This window comes from Sturnira hondurensis, unplaced genomic scaffold (genome assembly GCF_014824575.4).
Source record: "Sturnira hondurensis isolate 20B ecotype Veracruz unplaced genomic scaffold, ASM1482457v3 Scaffold0017436, whole genome shotgun sequence".
NCBI lineage: Eukaryota > Metazoa > Chordata > Mammalia > Chiroptera > Phyllostomidae > Sturnira > Sturnira hondurensis.
Window position 1 is genome coordinate 823,774 of NW_028090067.1, and position 19,592 is coordinate 843,365.

General features: G+C 35.2%; 1 protein-coding gene across 1 annotated transcript in view; it reads left to right on the plus strand.

Annotated features, from left to right (window-relative positions):
* Nucleotides 1-19,592, plus strand: part of LOC119002488 (ovostatin homolog 2-like) — a 40,410-nt gene that overhangs the window by 10,506 nt on the left and 10,312 nt on the right. The window contains exons 9-24 of the mRNA XM_037068435.1: nt 1,460-1,571; nt 2,029-2,138; nt 2,458-2,616; nt 3,283-3,510; nt 4,520-4,574; nt 5,071-5,216; nt 5,554-5,703; nt 7,699-7,869; nt 8,658-8,796; nt 11,489-11,582; nt 12,004-12,232; nt 12,597-12,726; nt 16,134-16,252; nt 16,915-16,966; nt 17,725-17,808; nt 18,767-18,943. Of these exons, the coding sequence (XP_036924330.1) occupies nt 1,460-1,571; nt 2,029-2,138; nt 2,458-2,616; nt 3,283-3,510; nt 4,520-4,574; nt 5,071-5,216; nt 5,554-5,703; nt 7,699-7,869; nt 8,658-8,796; nt 11,489-11,582; nt 12,004-12,232; nt 12,597-12,726; nt 16,134-16,252; nt 16,915-16,966; nt 17,725-17,808; nt 18,767-18,943 (2,155 nt within the window). The remainder of the gene's footprint in view (nt 1-1,459; nt 1,572-2,028; nt 2,139-2,457; nt 2,617-3,282; nt 3,511-4,519; nt 4,575-5,070; nt 5,217-5,553; nt 5,704-7,698; nt 7,870-8,657; nt 8,797-11,488; nt 11,583-12,003; nt 12,233-12,596; nt 12,727-16,133; nt 16,253-16,914; nt 16,967-17,724; nt 17,809-18,766; nt 18,944-19,592) is intronic.

Sequence of the window (19,592 nt, forward strand, 5' to 3'; positions counted from 1 at the left end):
GAAAAATAAACTTCCATTTTAAATATTGTCCTTTACCCTCTAAGCAAACTGTTTTTCTAGTCTGTTCTTTAAATACTGACTTTGATTATGGTGTCTTTGAAATACCAAAGTTCTTAATGTTTCTGGGTTCTCAGCTTCAGAAAATGGTTTCATCTACCACTATGCTATGTATATAGCTAAGTATACTCTTAATATTTTAAAATTTTCACTAATCAACATAGTTTTTTATTGTGCTCTGAAATAAGAAATTTAGCTTTTTTCCAGATGAATAATTTGTGTTAGTGCCTAATCTTATTTAATTTTGTTCTCTTTATTTTAAATCATGCTCCTAAAACGTGTATCTATTTTATTGGTCTTACTCTGACCTTCTATTATTTTCTTTCTAATATTACTTTTGTGTTCCCAAATAATTTATTTCAGGTTTTTATTAATTCTTTTTCATAAAAGTTTAGTTTATCTTGCTGGGTTTTAAAAATGTCAGTTGGTTCTTTTTGTTGAAAATGTAGTGCTCTACGTTGTCCTCATCCATAACTAAACACGGTCAATTTTGATACGAAGCACTTTTTCCTTGACACTACATTCATGCTGATTTACCTTACATTTTCTGTTTGACTTGGTATTAGTGGAAACTATTCTTTTCTTAATTTCAAAACAGGTAAGTTCCTTTTGAGTATTTTTATCATTTCTTTTTAATTTGATTCTATTATCAGATAATTGTCATTAGATAAATAGTAAAATTGCCTTTTCTGTTGTTGTTGATATGATAGTTGATGGTTCAGAGGAGGACATACTCTGCAATTGGAATGATTGACTGGTTCTAAAACCTTCTGGGTGACCTGGGGCAGATTTTATAACCTACCCATGCTTCAGTTTATTTACGCATATACTTACCGGAGGTGACCACAATATCTAGCTCATGGGGAAGTTTTCAGAATCAAAGAGATTGCTATAGCCTTCTAATAGTTTAAATTTGAAGTTAATAAATATTTTTATTTTAAACATAACTAAATCTATATTTCTCTAATTACTGATGTCACCAAGGAAAGATTATCTATACATTTTTTCCTTGTTTGTAATGCCTACTTGACATTAAACTGTGTTTTGGTGTTATACATTTGAGAATTGATTCTATTCCATCTGTTATTAGTGCCTCTCAGGATGATTTTAATTTACTTTTAAAATATCACTCAGTTCTATGTTTATATTTTAATTTGTTTTCACCTACAGTGTTTCTAGGAGAATATCCTTGAAGTCTGTAAAATATACAATGTCTCTTTACTTTATTTTCTGATGAGAACTCTCTTCCCTCAATCTTCTGTAATTCTGTGGTTGTTTCAACAAGTGTGTGAGATTGAGCCATGGGGTGTGAAGGGAGATATATACCTGTGCCAAAAAAACATAATCTTTAAAGACTCTTGAATCCCTAACTTTTTCATTGGACCTTCTCTTTATTTTTCAGTTGACAAATGGTTGTGTTTCTCAAATTGTAAATACAAGAGTCTTTCAACTCTACCATTCTGGATTTTTCATGTTATTTCATATCACCGTAACTGCTACAGAAATTGGGACAGGTAATGGTCATGTTTTATGGGCAACCCGAGGAGATACACATGCAGCTGAGTGGGGAGAAATTCATAGTTTAGTGATACTCACCAACTACAGATCAATCAGTGCTCAATATAGTAAAGTGAAGTACATTTGCTAATAGATCAGTTTGAGGATTGCTTTTGAATAAGATTTTGCTAATAATATTTAAAATAAAATTGTCACGTAAATGCCGCACTCAACTTGGAACAGGACTGCATTAGTTTACCTTGCTTAAGAAAACAACAAAGTTGAGAAGTTGTGAGAGAGACCATGTGGTTCAAAAGCTTAGAGTAGTAACTATCAGATCCTTTGGAGATGTTTGTCAACCTCTGGTTTAATACAACTAGGAACATTTCCAAGTGTCAGAGTTATAGTGAGAAATTTACAAGATTGGACATCAAATGATGCACCTTCTTTGACACTGGTTTTCATTCCTTACAGGTGTGCAGATCAGTGAAAAGGCTTCTATTCCTATCACTGAATTTCTTGGGAGTGTGAACTTTGAGAACATGGACCCTTTCTATAGGAGAGGAATTCCTTACTTTGGCACAGTAGGTTTGAGTAGAAAAGTATATGTTCTCATTTCATTTTCTTGGATGATAGATTGCCCTTCAAAATTTTCTGGACATTTTTCCTACTGTCATAATACATTTGTGACATGACTGCATCTGTTATACTAGAAAAAGTCCTAGGCTAAAAGAAAGTGAAATATAAAATTATTTCTATTGTATCTGTTTATTTATAGAAGATCTGTGTGTTAGAATTTAAGAAACTTACAAATAAATTACTACATTTGTGAACAGATAATTCCTTCTCAGTAGAAATGTGACATTTCAAATTTTGAAATTCAATGCTTTTTTTTCTATACAGCTTAAATTTTCTGGTCCCAATAATGTCCCAATGGTGAACAAGTTATTGCAATTGGAGCTCAATGACAAATGGATAGGAGATTACACCACAGACGAGAATGGGGAAGCTCAGCTATTCATCGACACTTCAGATATCTTTGAGCCCGAGTTCTACCTGAAAGTAAGCCATTAAAGAGATGCAGTCCCACGGAGGAGTCAAACGTTAGGAATTCTGAACGTTAGGAATGTCTTACAAGATAACTTTTATTGAGAATGCATTTCAGCAGTTTTAAAATTAGAGTGTTTTATATAATTGCTTGTTCATCAGATAATACGTGAGAATACTTATTTAAGAGGATGAGGTAATAACAGCCTATTATCGTTGTTATAAATTCTCTAACAATCTATTTTCGTCTGTGAAACTAGAAATAGCTCATTAAAATGCTTTGACTTCCTTGCTCATTTTATGCATAGATTAGGAGTTTTGATACTATCATTTCTCTTTTTCTGATTCTTAAACAGAATTTTACAATTGAATGACTTATCAGTGTTTAGATGTAGCTGAAAGGAAACAAGACCTAAAGCTATTCTGTGACATCAATTACAAAGTAAAAATAAACAATTCATTGTAGGCTTAATGGAATAGACAGACAATTATGGTCATGTTTTGTACACAAAAAGAGGAGACTGCTTTAACATTTTAACTTCCGATAATGTTTAGCTGGAAGCCAGAAGCTAAGTTTTCTACCTCCTTTGAATGCATAAGAAGCCTTCCATTCTGTAATAATTACCGTCCTTGAAAGGTCTTTTTATCTCTAAGATCCTTTATTTTCTTTTATCTTATCAGGCCACACATATTCACCCCAAGAACTGCTATGGTCCTGGCTGGTTGATGCCTGAGTACATGGACGCCCGCATCTCAGTCCCACGCTTCTACTCCCGAACCAACAGCTTCCTGAAGATTGTTCCCGAACCAAGGCCGCTTAGATGCAATCAACAAAAGGTCGTTAGTGTGCATTACTCCCTGAACAGTGACGCCTATGGGGACAATTCAAACATAAACTTCTTTTATTTGGTAAGTCTCAGCTGGTGGATCCTTGGATCTTGTCTGCCTATTTAGCACAGCACAGTTTAGAGCTTCCGCATCACTCCTGCATGCCTGTCCAGGTAGGCTAGTCTCGCTTTGCTGGTGAATGCTGTTGGAACCATTGAAAACGAACATAGAAACAGATAAACAAACAAACAAACACATAAAAGATCCAAGGCAATTTCAGTTTCCCAAAGGTCAGAAAACTTACTCTTCAGAGTCTGCTATTTTAAGTATTTAATTATAGCTCACGTAAAGTAAATACTTACATCCCTTTGTGAGAGTAAAATATTACACAGATCCCAGAGACTAAAGTAGAAGGCTGATTTTGATAAACAAGAAAAGAAATTAACCGTTTTGGTTCTGCCCCATATTTATTCACTTTGTCTGTAAAAGGCATATTGAAAGGTGGAGAGTTACAGACTTGGAAATTGAGACTTCTGATTAAAATCCTCCACCCTCTGCTTGTTTTCATGCAATCTAGTTGATATTGGACAGATTGTTTAAACTCTCTAAGCCTTAGTTTCCTGAGCTGTATATTTCCTGAGCTTACTGATTTAATACTAATTAAAAATAGTAAGACATCTCCAAGGTATTCTGCGTCAGGCAGTGTTATGAGGGCTTTACATGAATGAACTCATTCTCCCACATTCTGGATGGCTCCATTTTGCAAATATGAGAACAGAGGCAAGGGAGTGAAATGACTCGGCTTACCTCAAAGCCAGGCAGCCTAAGCAATTTCAGAGTTTTGTGCACCCCCTTACACAGGGTATTGCGTACTACTTTTCAACAAGTGTCCAGCACCGAATAGAGTCACGATCGATTGTAGTAACTTTCTCTGTTCTTTTCCAGTTGTGCAGAGTCCGTTTTTAATATTTGTTCATGGAAAATATCCTATCTGGCAGAATAGAATTATCACTACGTTTTAATTATTTAATAATGATACGATATTTTAAATAATACAGTTTCACATACGTGTTTTCTTTTGTCTGCACAGATGATGGCAAAAGGAGCTATCCTCCTCAGCGGACAAAAGGAAATCAGAAACAAAGGTTTATGCAATGCATTTATTTTTTAATATGTAGTCTACCTTCATTTTTCCTTATTTTTAAGAAAATGTCATAGGAATAGAGTCAAGAGGTTAGGTTAGAAGAGCCCTTAACATTATGATTTGTGAATGGAAGGCAATATTTAGCGTGGCCCTAGGTAACTTACTAAATATTTGGATGAAGGAGATTTCAACCTGTTTCTATTATTGCCAGCTCGTCAATACATGATAGAAAAATGATGCCCCAAACCCAAATATTGTTATTGCCTAAATTATGCAATGTTCCTATTTATATATATGAACATATATAGTTACCATTAGTTAATTATTATATTAGTTAATTACCATATATATAGTTACCATTAGTTGATTCATTTGCATTTAAAATGAAGCCCAATTTGCTTTTTCTATCATACGCCATTCTCTTTTATCTAAGTGGACCCAGCGAGCCAGGAAACTTTTGGCGTTGCATCTGTTGATGACATCTCCTGTTTACACAGCCTGGAATGGAAACTTCTCCTTCCCTATCAACATCAGCGCGGATCTGGCTCCCAGAGCTGTCATGCTTGTCTACACCCTTCACCCCAGCGGGGAAATTGTGGCCGACACTGTCAAATTCCAGGTCGACAAGTGCTTTAAGAACAAGGTGATGTTTCTTCTGCTTCTTGCTGGTCCCTAGTGAAAGGGGTGAGCAGTTTTCTCCCTGTCATCTCAGTACCATAAACTTCACATGGTATTCATAATAAACACTTCTCATAATAAGTGTTTTGTAACTAATCATTAAAACCAGCAAACAGAATGAATAACTTTTGACCACAATGCCAGTCCTGAGATGATGGGAGAATGGCCCTGCAAAGAGAGTTAAGGGTGACAGTAGCCAGGAGAGAGAGATGAGTACAGAAATCTATAAATATTTATTTGGAAGAGATTGAGCATTTATATGAAGTTATCGGACTCTCATTCCTTCTCCTCCTCTCCTTCAGGTTAGCATAAAGTTCTCTGAGGAGCAGGGACTCCCTGGCTCCAGAACTAGCCTGTATCTTCAAGCTGCCCCTGACTCCTTCTGCGCACTCCGGGCTGTGGATAAAAGTATTCTTCTACTAAAACCAGAGCAAGAGCTATCAGCTGAAAGTGTAAGCTCTCTGATTTCTATATCCCCCCCCCATTTTTACCTGGACTCCTACAAATCAAACCCGTTAGATGATATTTTTGAGATGGAACATGGTGAAAATATCGAATATTCTCTTCCTTTGTTCTTTCATGGATTATATACTTATCTCTCTTGGCTGACCCAGCACTCATAACAATGCAGAATTCTGTAGATAATTATAGCAGATTAGGGATCATACAACAATGTGATTTTGAAAAACACCATAGATATAATTATATGTGTGTGGAAACCTAGAGTTAAATCTCTGTGTTGAAAGATATGCTTAGATACAGTCTGAAGTTATTATCTATGAATTCATCTTCAAACCTGCAATCCTAGAATTTCACACCAAGTTTTTTCCAGTTAGTAACAGTTGAATACTTCCCTTTCTTTTAATACAAGTACACGTAAATATGGAAATTTTTTAAGTTTATTTTTCAATTGCACTTTACATTGAATATTATTTAGTTTTAGTGTCAGGTGTACAACACAGTGCTCACATGACCACATGCTTTACAAAGTGGACCTCTCTTATTTCCAGTACCCACCTGGCACCATGCATAGTTACTACAGTATTATTGACTGCATTTCTTAAGCTGTACTTTACACACCAATGACCATTTTACAGCTACCAATCCCTTTTTAGTCCCTTTACCTTTTCCACCCAGTACCCCAACACCCCTTCCCTCTGGCAAATATCAGTTTGTTCTCTGTAACTATCAGTCCATTTTAGTTTTGATTGTTTTTGAAATTTATGATCATATTTAAAACTAATAATTTTGTCGAATAATTTAATAAATTTTAAATTTTATTATTAAAATTATACCTATTGTCTTAATCCATTTGCCCTCTGTAACATTTGGGCTACCAGGTACTGCGTAGCTTATAAATAACAGAAATTTATTTCTCCCAGTTCTGGAGGCCAAAAGCCCGAGATCAGCATGCCTGCACAATCAGAGTATCTCCTGATTGCAGGCTTCTGCCCTGGTGGAAGAAACAGGGAACTTTCTCAGGCATGTTTTATAAGGGCATTAATCTCATTCTTGAGGGTTCTGCCCTCATAACATAATCATCTCCTTAAGGTCCCACCACCTAATACCATCACACTGGGCATTAGGATTTTGACATAGGAATTTTGAGAAGGCAACCACATGATGTCTATAGCATCCATGTGTTGTAGAAAAAGCGCCCTGTTCCCAAGAGTCACCATACCTCCTTGAATGATCTGATGATTTCCCATCAGCCACGTTTTTCGGAATTGCCACTTTCAGGCCCATTCATTTCAGGGCCTTTTCCTGTTTCCTGTTGAGTCTGAGGATTATGACTCATTTTTTGATGTTTAATGTACATTCTCTTATCTGAATTTGGTTTTGTGTTTATTTCCTCTAATTTCTCTAGGCTACTCTTTTTCAGGTCGTCTCTTAAGCCTTCCTCTCCAGCTTCCTGTGCCCTCGACTCTTTAGCAACAGTAGAAGCTCTGTTAGAATTTGGTGTTATTTCTCTACAATCAAGTAATTAGAAGGTCACGGTATTATCTCTACCCTAGTAATGTCAAAAACACAAGTCATGAATTTTACTACTTCTTCTCTTTGTTATCATGTTTTCTTTAAAGTGATGTGCAAGAAGATTTAGAATCAGGCAGCTACAATTTTTCTCAAGATTTGGGAGTTCTAGCATCAAAATTGCAATGAATTATCTGTGCACGAGGCCTTGGCTTAAGCCATGGATCTTCAGGCCTCTCTTTCTTATGTGATATCTGCACCCGCACCAAAGCTGAAAAAAATTTAAACATATTATTGACCACCTAAACCAAAGTTTTCCTCTTCTGGAAGAATGAGTTGATACAAAATGTCGGATTCAGTGTTATAGCTTTACTTAAAAAAAAAAAACAATAAATGATTACAGCACAAATTCACCAATTTTGTAAAAATAAAGGGAGTGCTTAACATCATTGAGAGCCATGTGATTTTTCTCATAGGTGTACAACCTGCTTCCAAATATAGAACTTCATGGTTATTTCTATCATGGTCTCAACCTTGATGATGGCAAGCCAGACCCTTGCATTCCTCAGAAGGATATGTTTTACAATGGTTTGTATTATACACCTATGAGCACCAGTGGGGATGGAGACACCTATGATATTGTCAGGGTAAGAGCCGTTAAATTTTTTTAAATTTATCTTATCTCAATTTTAATTTTAGTACTCATAATGTATGTCTATATTTTATTATTTATATAGTTTTCCTATTATTTGAGATAGGTATCAGTAATTTGCTTAAAGAGCACTCAGAAATTGTCTTAGGAGATATTAATATTTGTTGAAAATAAATTAAGTGGTGGCTGAAATTATAAAGCCCCATGTTTAAAGTAATGAGACAGTCTTCAATTTATTGTAATAAATCTTATACAGAAGGAGTTGAATCAAGAAGCTGTGATATAGTCAGGGCTCCATCCAAACCAGGGCTGTCAATTAGATATGCTGAGACCTCCATGAAAGTTCCTTATAGTTGAAGTCATGGGTATGGAAGAAAAGGGGCATGGAATTACATAGATTTTTATTTCAGTTCCAGCTCTCCAAACTGCAAACTGTACATTGTGTATGTGTGAGAGATTATATGTGTGTTTGATGTTAATTAGGATAGTTATAGTGCCCTTTTCAATAGTATTTTTCCTTAGATTTAAATGGACAATGACATAAAATATTTTGCAAAATGTTAGGACATAATGAGTGCTAGATAAATCAGACTAATTATTATTTTTCCTCCAAATTAAAATTTTTCAATACATCAAATACAGGTGGTTAGACTTCTAAAATCCCAGACCTTTGTTAGCAGAGGAAACGTGTATATTTATCATTATAATGTAGATAATAGACCTTCTTTAGGTCTTGCATGAAAGGAATGCACAACTTTTCTTTTGTTGTTTGTTTCTTTGAAGGCCATGGGTCTGAAAGTCTTTACCAATCTCCACTATCGGAAACCAGAAATATGTTCAATGGAGTGGGGACCATTCCCTAGGCCATTGTATCCAGAGAGAGGATATTCGCCAATGTACAGTGACCCAAGTGAAAGTGCATGTGAGTCATCTAGAATTTTGTGTTTGGGAAATGGCCGAAGGTGTAGTTGAGATAAAACTATAAAAAATAGGAATTTTACATGTAAATTATGCCATGTTTTTAGTTACAACTAAACATCCTGCAGAGTAAAGCAGAATAAAGCAGAATGGGAATGGTTTGGGCTAAAAGGAAGAATTGGCTTCAGATAGAAAAGGAAGTTTATTTTGATTTGTAGAACCTAAATCAGAAGTATATATGAGCAGGTTATATATTGTGATATGGAAGGACAGTCATTCTAAGTGAGTATAATACAGGAGAATACGGTGTCTTTAGGTGACCCTTATGCCCTTATTATGTATAGACCATAGTTCACAGAGCTCAAGGCAGAGAATATGTTGATTTCCAGACAGCCACACAGCTGGCACCAGAGCAGTGTATTCAGATAGGAAGAACTATTTCCTACTGGAAGAACTGTAAGCGCAAAACGCATTCAGTCTTCAATGAGTAAAGTAATTAGGTAGATTTCCAATACAGAAATTTCATCATGGAAGCAAAATGAAACAGGTCATTAGAATTTAACCCAAATCAAAACTATATTTCAAATCTGAATACACTTGAATAACACCCCTTAAATTCTTCTGACCTACCATTGAGATTCGTCTAGCAACTTAAGTGGGTCTGATCCTGAAGATGGGTATCAGAAACACCATTTGAGAAGCCCTGGCTGGTGTAGCTCAGTGGATTGAGCGCAGGCCTGTGAACCACACGATCGCGGTTCGATTCCCAGTCAGGGCACATGCCTGGGTTGCAGGCCAGTTCCCAGTAGGGGACTCACGAGAGGCAACCATACATTGATATTTCTCTCCTTCTCTCCTTCCCTTCCTCTCTAAAGATAAATAAATAAAAATATTTAAAAAAAAAAAAGAAACACCATTTGAGAAAAAAGAAAGGCCTCACAACTTTCTGCAAGGGTGGATTCCATGAGTTCAAGGGTCCAGAAGTTGAAACCACTTTGAAATCCTGGTCAAGAAGTTGACACTATCAACTTTCCTGCTACTAGATCAAACCATATTTTGAGCTTGTCAGACACATCTAAACTTTTTAATATCTTTAATTAAAATGCACTGAAACCCAAAGTCCTTCATTTTCTTCAGTTATTCATTTATTTATTCACTCAAGGAAAATTTATTGAGGTCAGGGATTTAGTTGTGTAGTGTAAATGCAATGGCTTAATCTCTGCTCTCCTGGAATGTTTAGTTTATCAGGGAAGCCTTACAGTGAAACATAATTTCAGAAAGCTGACGAGAGTACATTACATGGAAATAAGATCGATAGAAAAGACCTAAATTTCTCAAGGGCTTATTATGTTCTTCTGGAAAAAGTTGTATTTATACTTAGACCTGAAATGTGAATGGTAATACACAACAGAAAGTGATAGAAGGGCATTTCGAGAGGGAAAGGTACTATGGAAAATAAGGTAGAGAGTTAAAGCATTTCAGAATGGCAGAAGGTCTAGTTCAAAGGCAAGAGTAAAGAGAGCTAAAGCAAAAAAGATAAATGGACAGCTCATGAAGACCTTGTGAGACATTTAGAGAATTCAGAATTTATTCTAATGCAGTAATTCGCTACTGACAAGTTTTAAGTAGATGATCTAATATATGTTTTCAAAAGATATCGCTGCTCTTTGGAAAAAGGGATTAGGACTTGTACCGTCTAAGACTGTATGAAATGTTATAAAAGCTAGCAATTGACTTGAGAAACAATGATGCTTGGACTACTAATAAAAAATCTATTTTCATTTGGTTATGATATGAAATGCAGGATGTGGATAGGGAAGTCAGGAGCAATTTTTAATTTTCCAATTTGGGTAAGTGGGTAGATTCTGGTACCTATCATGGAGATGGAAAATATGGAGACCAGCAGGAAAAGATATAATTAGTTAACTTTTTGAACAATTAATTTTAAATGCCTGTAAAGCATCCAAAAAATTGCACAAGGGTACTGTATGTACAGCATGGAGCTCAGAAGAGAGGTCCAGATGGGAGACACTGATTAGGAAACCTCAGCATAAGTATTGTAATAAAGCCATGTCCAAGGATATGAATGCAGAAACAGAGCACAGTACGAAAAAGAGGACCTGAAACAGAGCTCTCAGGAACAAGTCAAGGATGAGGAGATTATGTCCTCAAAAGAGAATGGCAAAGAGGTGAGAAGACAACTAGAAGGAGCTGGTATTTTAGAAGTTAATAATAGCGACTCTTGGAAAGGATATAGTGATTAAGAATGTCAGATAGCCTAGAGGCCAAGCAAGAAAAAGGTGTTCTTTAGAATCAGCAATATTAATGTCGTTAAAAGCTTTAGTGAAGGTCCTGTTAGCATAATGGACTCAGCAGGCACCAGACTGGTTTCTGGCTGACACCAGGATATTAAATGAGAAACTCAATTCAGTGAATAGACATCACTTTTTCTAAACTTAGCTGTGGAGGAACAATGCAAGCTGACTATTTGTTCGTTGGGAGAGATTTGAGCATCAAAATGCTGATGCCTAGGTTGAGATATACATTTATTGGCAATGAGCACTAGGAGCAATTTCTTATAGTGCTTCACACTAAGCGTATGTATTTAGAGGCATAGCTTATAGGTCTGTGTCATTGAAACAGGTATTTCTATTCTTCCAAAGTAAAGCATCTCTTTTTTCTTTTACCTGGTGAAGTCATGGAGGAGTCTGACTTTGTAGAACGGGCTGTAACAGAAACAATAAGAACAAACTTTCCAGAGACATGGATATGGGATCTCATCAGTGTCAAGTGAGCTTTCAATAGTTTTCTATCCAATGTGTCTTTATTTCTATTTTATATTTGTTATTGTTTATTTAAACTTTATTTCTGGGTGTATAAAGCAGTACCATATTTGTAAAAATATGCAATATAACACTCATTTGTGTGTGCTGACCACATGTTTTATTTTAATTTTTCTCCGGCATTGTTTCTCATTAATTTCATGCAGACAGATGTAACTAACGTACCTTACTTTAAAAAAAAATAATGTGTGTAAACGAATGTGGTCTTTTTAAGGTTAAATTTCAAGGCTTTTATCGAATGCCCATCTAAACAATATAACTCATTTTTAACTTTCAGTTAATATTTTTTTTCTGCTTGCTCTGGACTGAATTTAGTTTGCTGGTTTAAACAAAAAAAAATTGATTTTACCAGTAATCTGACTTTGTAGTTCCTCAGGTTCAGCAAATCTTTCACTCATCATCCCTGACACTATAACTGAATGGGAGATAAATGGCTTCTGTGTGAATGGTGATTCTGGATTTGGCATTTCATCAACAACCACTCTGAAAGCCTCGCAGTCTTTCTTTGTTGAAGTGACCCTCCCCTTTTCAGTTGTCCAAAAGGAACAATCTGATGTGATTGTCAGTGTCTTCAGCTACCTGAATACGTGTGCAGAGGTAAGTTGTTGCCTTTGGTGACAAAATCTAATAAGGGCAAAAAAAGTCCTTAATATTTTCCTTGAAGATTGACATATTTTCATTCTCAAATGTGAAATTGTACTATAAAGTAATGACTTGTTGCCATAATCCTCAAACAAAAACAATTGCTTTAACTCACAGCAATGATTTAAATGCTGCTCTGAGAAGATCAGTTTATGACATGCATTCTACCATATTTATCTTTACATGAGAGGAGTCATTTGGTATCTTTTATGTCTGCTAACTTATATTAGGTAGAGCAGATTCTTCTCAAGATTGGAGGAGGAATAGTAACGGCACAGTATGTGGAGTGCCACCCTCATTACCATGACTTTCTTTTTAGATTTCTGTTCAATTGGAGGAATCTCAGAATTTTGAGGCAAATGTCCGCACCCCTAAAAACAATGGCAGTGATGTTATTCAAGCTGGAGAGAGGAAAACATACGTCTGGACTCTTATACCTAAGAAATTAGGTAAGCAGCTATCTATCTATGCCAATCCCTCATGGAAAACCAGCCCATTTTTATTGCCTCTATTTTCCTTAAATTCTCTATGCAATTTTCCTCATCACATTCTTAACTCTACTTTTTAAAAAATTCTCATTAAAATATTATTTTTATAATCTAACTTCTGGTTAGTAATGCTTGTGTAAGCAAAACCATTCTTCATTTATATAAAAACATAATGTGATCAAAATACAACATAAATGCTAATTTGTATGAACTATCGAGACTGTATATATTACCCCAAATGAAGGCCCTATTTTCATTAATGCTGACCAATTTAATTCTCACTTGTTCCTTCACCTATCAAAATGAACCTGTTTCACCCATACAAAAATTACTTTTTAATCACAATAAATTTGCCAGGATTTGCAAATTTATTAAATGTATCATGAGATACCAAAAAACACTTAGATGGAGATCAAACATTGAGAAACATATCTCAGTGCAGATATTACCTGCAATATAAAAATATATATTTATACATACTTCTTGAAAATATAAGGGAAGGGAAAAAGTTAAAAAGAGTCTAAAATACAAAAATGGGCGTGCTCCATGCATGATAGTCACTATCACTAAATTAAAAAATGAAGTGTCATTAAAATTGTCTTTATTTCATATCCCATATTTATTGTATTTTTGTTTTTTTAATTTATTGGGTGACATTGGCTAAAAGTGTATAGGTTTCAGATATACAACTTTATAATATATCATCTATATATTGTGTTGTGTGTTCACCACTAAAGTCAAATCTCCTTCCATCACCAACAGAGTATTTTTATGAGATCATTTTAGTTCAACCATAATATTTATCTGTCTAAGACTACTTTTCCTATTAGATTTTTAAGTTTCTCATTATTCTAACTACACAAGGTCTTCAGAAATTAATTATTAAGCAATGAATGAGTTAATAATGAGAATCAAGGAAAAAATCAAAAGATACCTTGAAACACATAAAAATGAGGATACAATAACCCAAAATTTATGAAACATAGTGAAAGCAATTTGAAGAGGGAAATCCATAGCATTATAGGCCATTCTCCAAGAAGAAGGAAAAGAAGAAGAAGAAGCAGCAGCAGCTCAAATAAACAATATAACTTTACACTTAAAGGAACTTGAAAAGAACAACAAACAAAGCCCAAAATGAGCAGTAAGGAAATAATAAAAATCGGAGCAGAAATAAATCAAATAGAATCTTAAAAAATGACACAAAAGATCAAGGAATCCAAGAGCTTGTTCTTTGAAAAGATAAACAAGATTGGCAAACCTTTAACCAGACTCACCAAGAAAAAAAGAGAGAGGACCCAAATAAATAAAATCAGATATGAAAGAAGAGAAATAACAACTGATACCAAAGAAATACAAAGGATTGTAAAAAGTATATAATGAACAACTATGTGACAAAAAACTGACAACCTGGACAAAATGGATAAATTCCTGGAAACATACAATATTTCAGAACTAAATCAGGAAGAAGCAGAGAATCTGAATAGACAGATTACACCTAGTGAAACTGAATCAGTAATCAAAACCCCCAACACACAAAAGTCCTGAACCTGGTGGCTTCACAAATGAATTTTACCAAACAGTCTGAGAAGGACTAACACCTCTCCTTCTCAAACTATTTCAAAAAAATTCAAGGGGAGGGAAGGGTCCCAAGCTCATTTTACAAGGTCCGCATTATCCTAATTCAAGAACCAGATAAAGACACTTTAAAGTCAAAAGAAAATTATTAGCCAGTGTCTCTGATGAACATAGATGCTAAAATCCTCAACAAAATAGTAGTATACTGAATACAGCAATACATTTTAAAAAATCATATACCATGATCAGGTAGGATTTGTTCCAGGAATAAAAGATAAAAATCACAGGATCATATCAATAGATGCAGAAAAAACACTTCAAGATTCCAATGATGTATTTCATCTAACTAGAACAAATATTTCAAAAAAATTTTTGGAACAACAAAGTTTTCTGTCCCATATAACAATAGCATTCTTGAGAAAGAACAAAGTTGGTGAATCATGCTACCTAGTATCAAACTACACAATAAGTCCATAGTAATCAAAACAACCTGGTACTAGCATAAAAACAGACACATAGATCAATGGGACAGAATAGAGAGCCCAGAAATAAACCTATACCGTTATAGTCAATATTTGACAGACAAAGCAAGCACATACAATAGGCTAAAGACAGTTTAATCAATAAATGGTGATAGGAAAATTGGATAGATATGTGCAGAGAGATGAAACTAGACCACCTTCTTATATCACACGCAAGAATAAGTTCAAAATGGATCAAAGACTTAAATGTTAGACCCCAAACCATAAAAATCCTAGAAGAAAATATAGGCAGCATCCATGCTGCTGCAAAGGGTAGGAGCTCCTTCTTTCTTTCTGCTGCATAGAATTCCATTGTGTATATGTACCATAGTTTTTGATCCATTCGTTTACTGATGGACACCTAGGTTGCTTCCAACTCTTGGCTATCGTAAATTGTGCTGCTGTGGACATTGGGGTGCATAGGTTCTTTGAATTGGTGTTTCAGAGTTCTTAGGATATAATCTCAGCATTAGGATCACTGGGTCAAAGGCAGTTCCATTTTCAGTTTTCTTAGGAAATTTTATACTGTTTTCCACAGTGGCTGCACCAGTCTGCATTCCCACCAGCAGTCCACTAGGGTTCCCTTTTCTCCACATCCTCTCCAACACTTGTTGTTTGATGATTTGTTTATCACGGCCATTTTCACCAGTGTGAAGTGGTATCTCATGGTGGTTTTAGTTTGCATCTCTCTGATTGCTAGAGATGCTGAGCATCCTTGTATATGTCTCTGAGCCGTCTGTATGTTCTCCTTGTAAAACTATTTCTATTCAGCATAGTATTGAAAGATTCGTTTTATTTTATGTATGATGATATCACAGGGAATAAAAAAATAGATTCCTTTTTAGCACTTGATTTAAATTCAGTACCCTTTCCACACTGTCATATTTTACTATTTTTGTTTATTTTATTTGGGATAAGTTAGAAGCCCGGGTTATCTGATGTTATGTGCCTATATTGTCATACATACCTTGTAAGCAATATCAAGTAATCCTCTCACTTGGCATCACAGAACTATTATTTTTCTTTAAGATTTTTTATGTTCTAATTAAGTAAATGAGTCATTTGTTTAACATGAGGAATCTTGAAACAGGTGAAAACAGAATATACCAAATTATTTCCAGTCAGATGAATGAGGGAAATATTTTGGTCTAAGTATAAATATGATAAAATTCAGTGCATCCAATTCAGAATGTGGTTTACAGGCTATTTATTATTTCCCATTACAGAACTGGCCAATAATCACTTTAACTTATGTTCGGAAATGTTTCCCAGGTAAAGTGAATATCACCGTAGTTGCTGAGTCCAAACAGACTAGTGAGTGCCCAAACGGAGCAATGGAGCAGCAGAATCTAAACTGGGAAGATGCTGTGGTCAAAAGTTTGTTGGTGGAGGTATGTACCCACACACCTATCAAGCTCCTCCAGGTAAGAAAGAGACCGTATCGAATGGGTTAAACATTAAAAGGCATTCTCTTTCAAGTACTTAATTGACCGTAGTTACTTTTGATATAAGACAGGGCATCTAAAATTATTTCAAACAGTAATAAAATTCATCCTTTTCTTAACTAATACCTGACCCAGGATGGTGAAACATCACTTAAAACAGGTTTGGTGACTTTTTGTTTGCTTCTGACTCATGATATTTTATGTCTGCTTCTTCTTTTTTCCCCCCTTTTCAAGTGACTCAAATCCAAGACAAACTTACCTGTCCTACAGTCCTATGTAGCTCCCGTCACCCTCAGCTGTTGGCATGTTCCACTCTGCAGAACACTTCGTATATTGGAGATACTAGGCAGTATTGGAGGAGTTGAAAGTGTCCCGAGATGACATTGATGTTATCTTTGTCCAAACAATGGGAGCATGGGGCCTTCAATGGATGTTGTTGGTGTATGGTAACTTCCCGATATATAAAGAAGGAGACAATGAATGGATCTTCTCCCCAGGACAAACATGCCCAGTCATACTTATGTAAGATGATGCTTGTTACCTTTCTTTCATGGAAAGATGATCCAGACTCATTATTTTTGTATTTGTTTTTGTTTACTCTTTGACAGCCTGAAGGTATTAAAAAAGAAATGACTCAAAGTTTTCTTATTTGTACAAAAGGTAAGAGGATCTTATAGGTGGTCAACTTAGTCCTAAAGAAAATTTATCAACGCTTGTCATACTGAGTACCTCAGCTATTTATTCAAAATACCTAATGGAGGATTACTTTATTTTATGCCCTATTATGGTATAATTTTAGCCATAAAGTACAACAAGTAAAACTATAGTACTTACAGGCTTTTATCACTTTTTTTAGTTCACCCCCCTCATTGGTCTGCCTTAACCTATTTTTCCTATCTTGTCATTTTTTAGTTCTTTTGTTGTGTGATTATGACAAACTGTTGGAGAGTGGGAAATTGGGACTATGCCTGAATTACAGATAATGTTACCTTTGCTTTTGTATCTTGGGATGAAATAATCACTGCCCTTCAATTGCCTGCTAAGTGGCCATCACAGTATTGTTTTATCTAGCTGATAATATAATTTTAATGCCTAAAAATGTCTCCAAGATTTATGTATTGTGTGTGCTTTTTATACATCATAGTCAATAGCTTCTGACATTTTTATACATCAGTAGTATAAGCACTAAACTAATGGAGAATAGTAGCCATTATCTAACACACAGATGCATATATCATTTCTAAATGTATTGTTATTATTCTAAACTAATCAAAATCACAATTTACCTCTTCTAACAAGCAACTTGTAAAATGAAATAATGAAATATATTTTGTAGTACGTTTGTTCCACAAGTCTTCTGCTATTGCTTATAAAAAGAAGCCACCACATTATTTATGTTATTGCTATTTTCTTTCCAGACACCAAAGCCTCCATGCCCGTGGATTTGGATTTGCCAGGCAACGTGGTAAAAGGATCAGCCGGGGCCTTTTTCACTGTTGTGGGTAAGTTGATTAAACTTCGCATTTCACATTGATTGGAAAACCTTGATTGAGGTTGTCTTTAAACATTCCTTAAAATAACACGATGGAGAGATTTTTCTATACTTCTTGTTGTTGAGGATTATTCTCTAAGCTTGTTTCCATGTAGGAATCTAAAGAGTTACAGCACTGTTTTCAAATCTGTGTCCCTGGGAAACGTTTGTTCTCCTGGGTGATAACTGGTGTTTAGAAAAACAAAGAGTCCTATTATCGTCCTACTGTGAAATATTAAATTCCCCTTTGGAGAGTCAAAATAATCTTTGCTTGTTACAAATGCTGGAAATTTCCTCAGTAATAGGAGAAACTTGTTTTTCAAAATTTAAATGTCTCTATCATTAACATCAACACTTTTGGGGAAAGGGATAGAATACAGCTTGTAATTCATAGGGTCAGGTTCTCAAGAAACAAAAAAGGAAACAAACACATTTTTTTAACTTTCATTTCTCTGGTCATGAGATTTTTCAGAAATACTTTTCATACCAGAAACTCTTTTTTTTTTTAAATATATTTTTTAAAGATTTTATTTACTTATTTATTTTTAGAGGGGAAGGAGCAAGGGAGAGAAACACCAATGTATGGTTGCCTTTTGTGCGTCCCCTGCTGGTAGTTAGCCTGCAAGGAACCGGCCTGCAACCCAGGCATGTGCCCTGACTGGGAATCGAACCGTGATCGTCTGGTTCGCAGGCTCGCGCTCAATCCACTGAGCTATGCCAGCCAGGGCCCATACCAGAAACTCTTTTAATTCCACCCTTCATGTCTGTCTCCTCTAAAATTCCTTCAAGAAAATTTTCTTTGTTTCCACCTTTTAGACTCAATTTTAAATATTTTCTACTTCTACTACGCCTCTTTAGACTACGGTTATTAATGCCAACTCAGATACTAACTTTAAGTAACAGTAGCTTTCTGCTTTTCTTATTTTTAGGGGATATTCTAGGACTTGCAATTCAGAATCTGGAGAATCTTCTCCAAATGCCCTGTGGATATGAAGAGCAGAATATTGCTCTACTAGCATCTGATACCTATATCCTTGACTACCTGAAATCTACTAAACAATTGACAGAGGAAGTTAAAGCTAAGGCTCTCGTTTTGTTATCTATGGGTAAGAAGGTTTAAGTAATTTCTGCCCATGGTAGATAAAACCAGTTGTTACTAATCCCAAGATGTCAAAAACTTTGATATTATGAAGCAGTCTCCTGGGCAAAAAGCAGATCTGCCCTGAGGTGCTCTGCATTTGAACTACGTATTTGGCTTTTGGTTTTAGTATTTTCAGAATTTTTTAGACTTCAATACCTGTGTAGTCATTTAGTGCCACAATATAAAACTGTGACATTTCCAATAATGAATTCAGGATTTTTAGTGCCTAATATTTTGCCAAGCTACCTTATTTGTTCTTGCTGTTCACAGTAGCTAGAAATGGTTTATTTATCAACTTCTGTATTTATCTTTCAATTGTGCTTCATTGCAATGAAGTGATTGGATTTGTACGTAGGAAAAAGATGTATAAACCTTGTAAAATATGATGTTAAGGAGAAGTCCAGGGGTATGATTTCTTTAGGTTTTCTTTTCAGAAAGATAACACTGAAACAAAAGAACCTTAATGAAATATTGTACATGCCAGTTATTAAACTAGGCTCAGTCACATTGTAATATCTTATTTGTCATTAAAACTCTATGATGTCGAAATTATTTTTATTCTCAGTGCAGATAGAGAACCTCAGGTTAAGAAATACATTGAAATAGTCATCTAG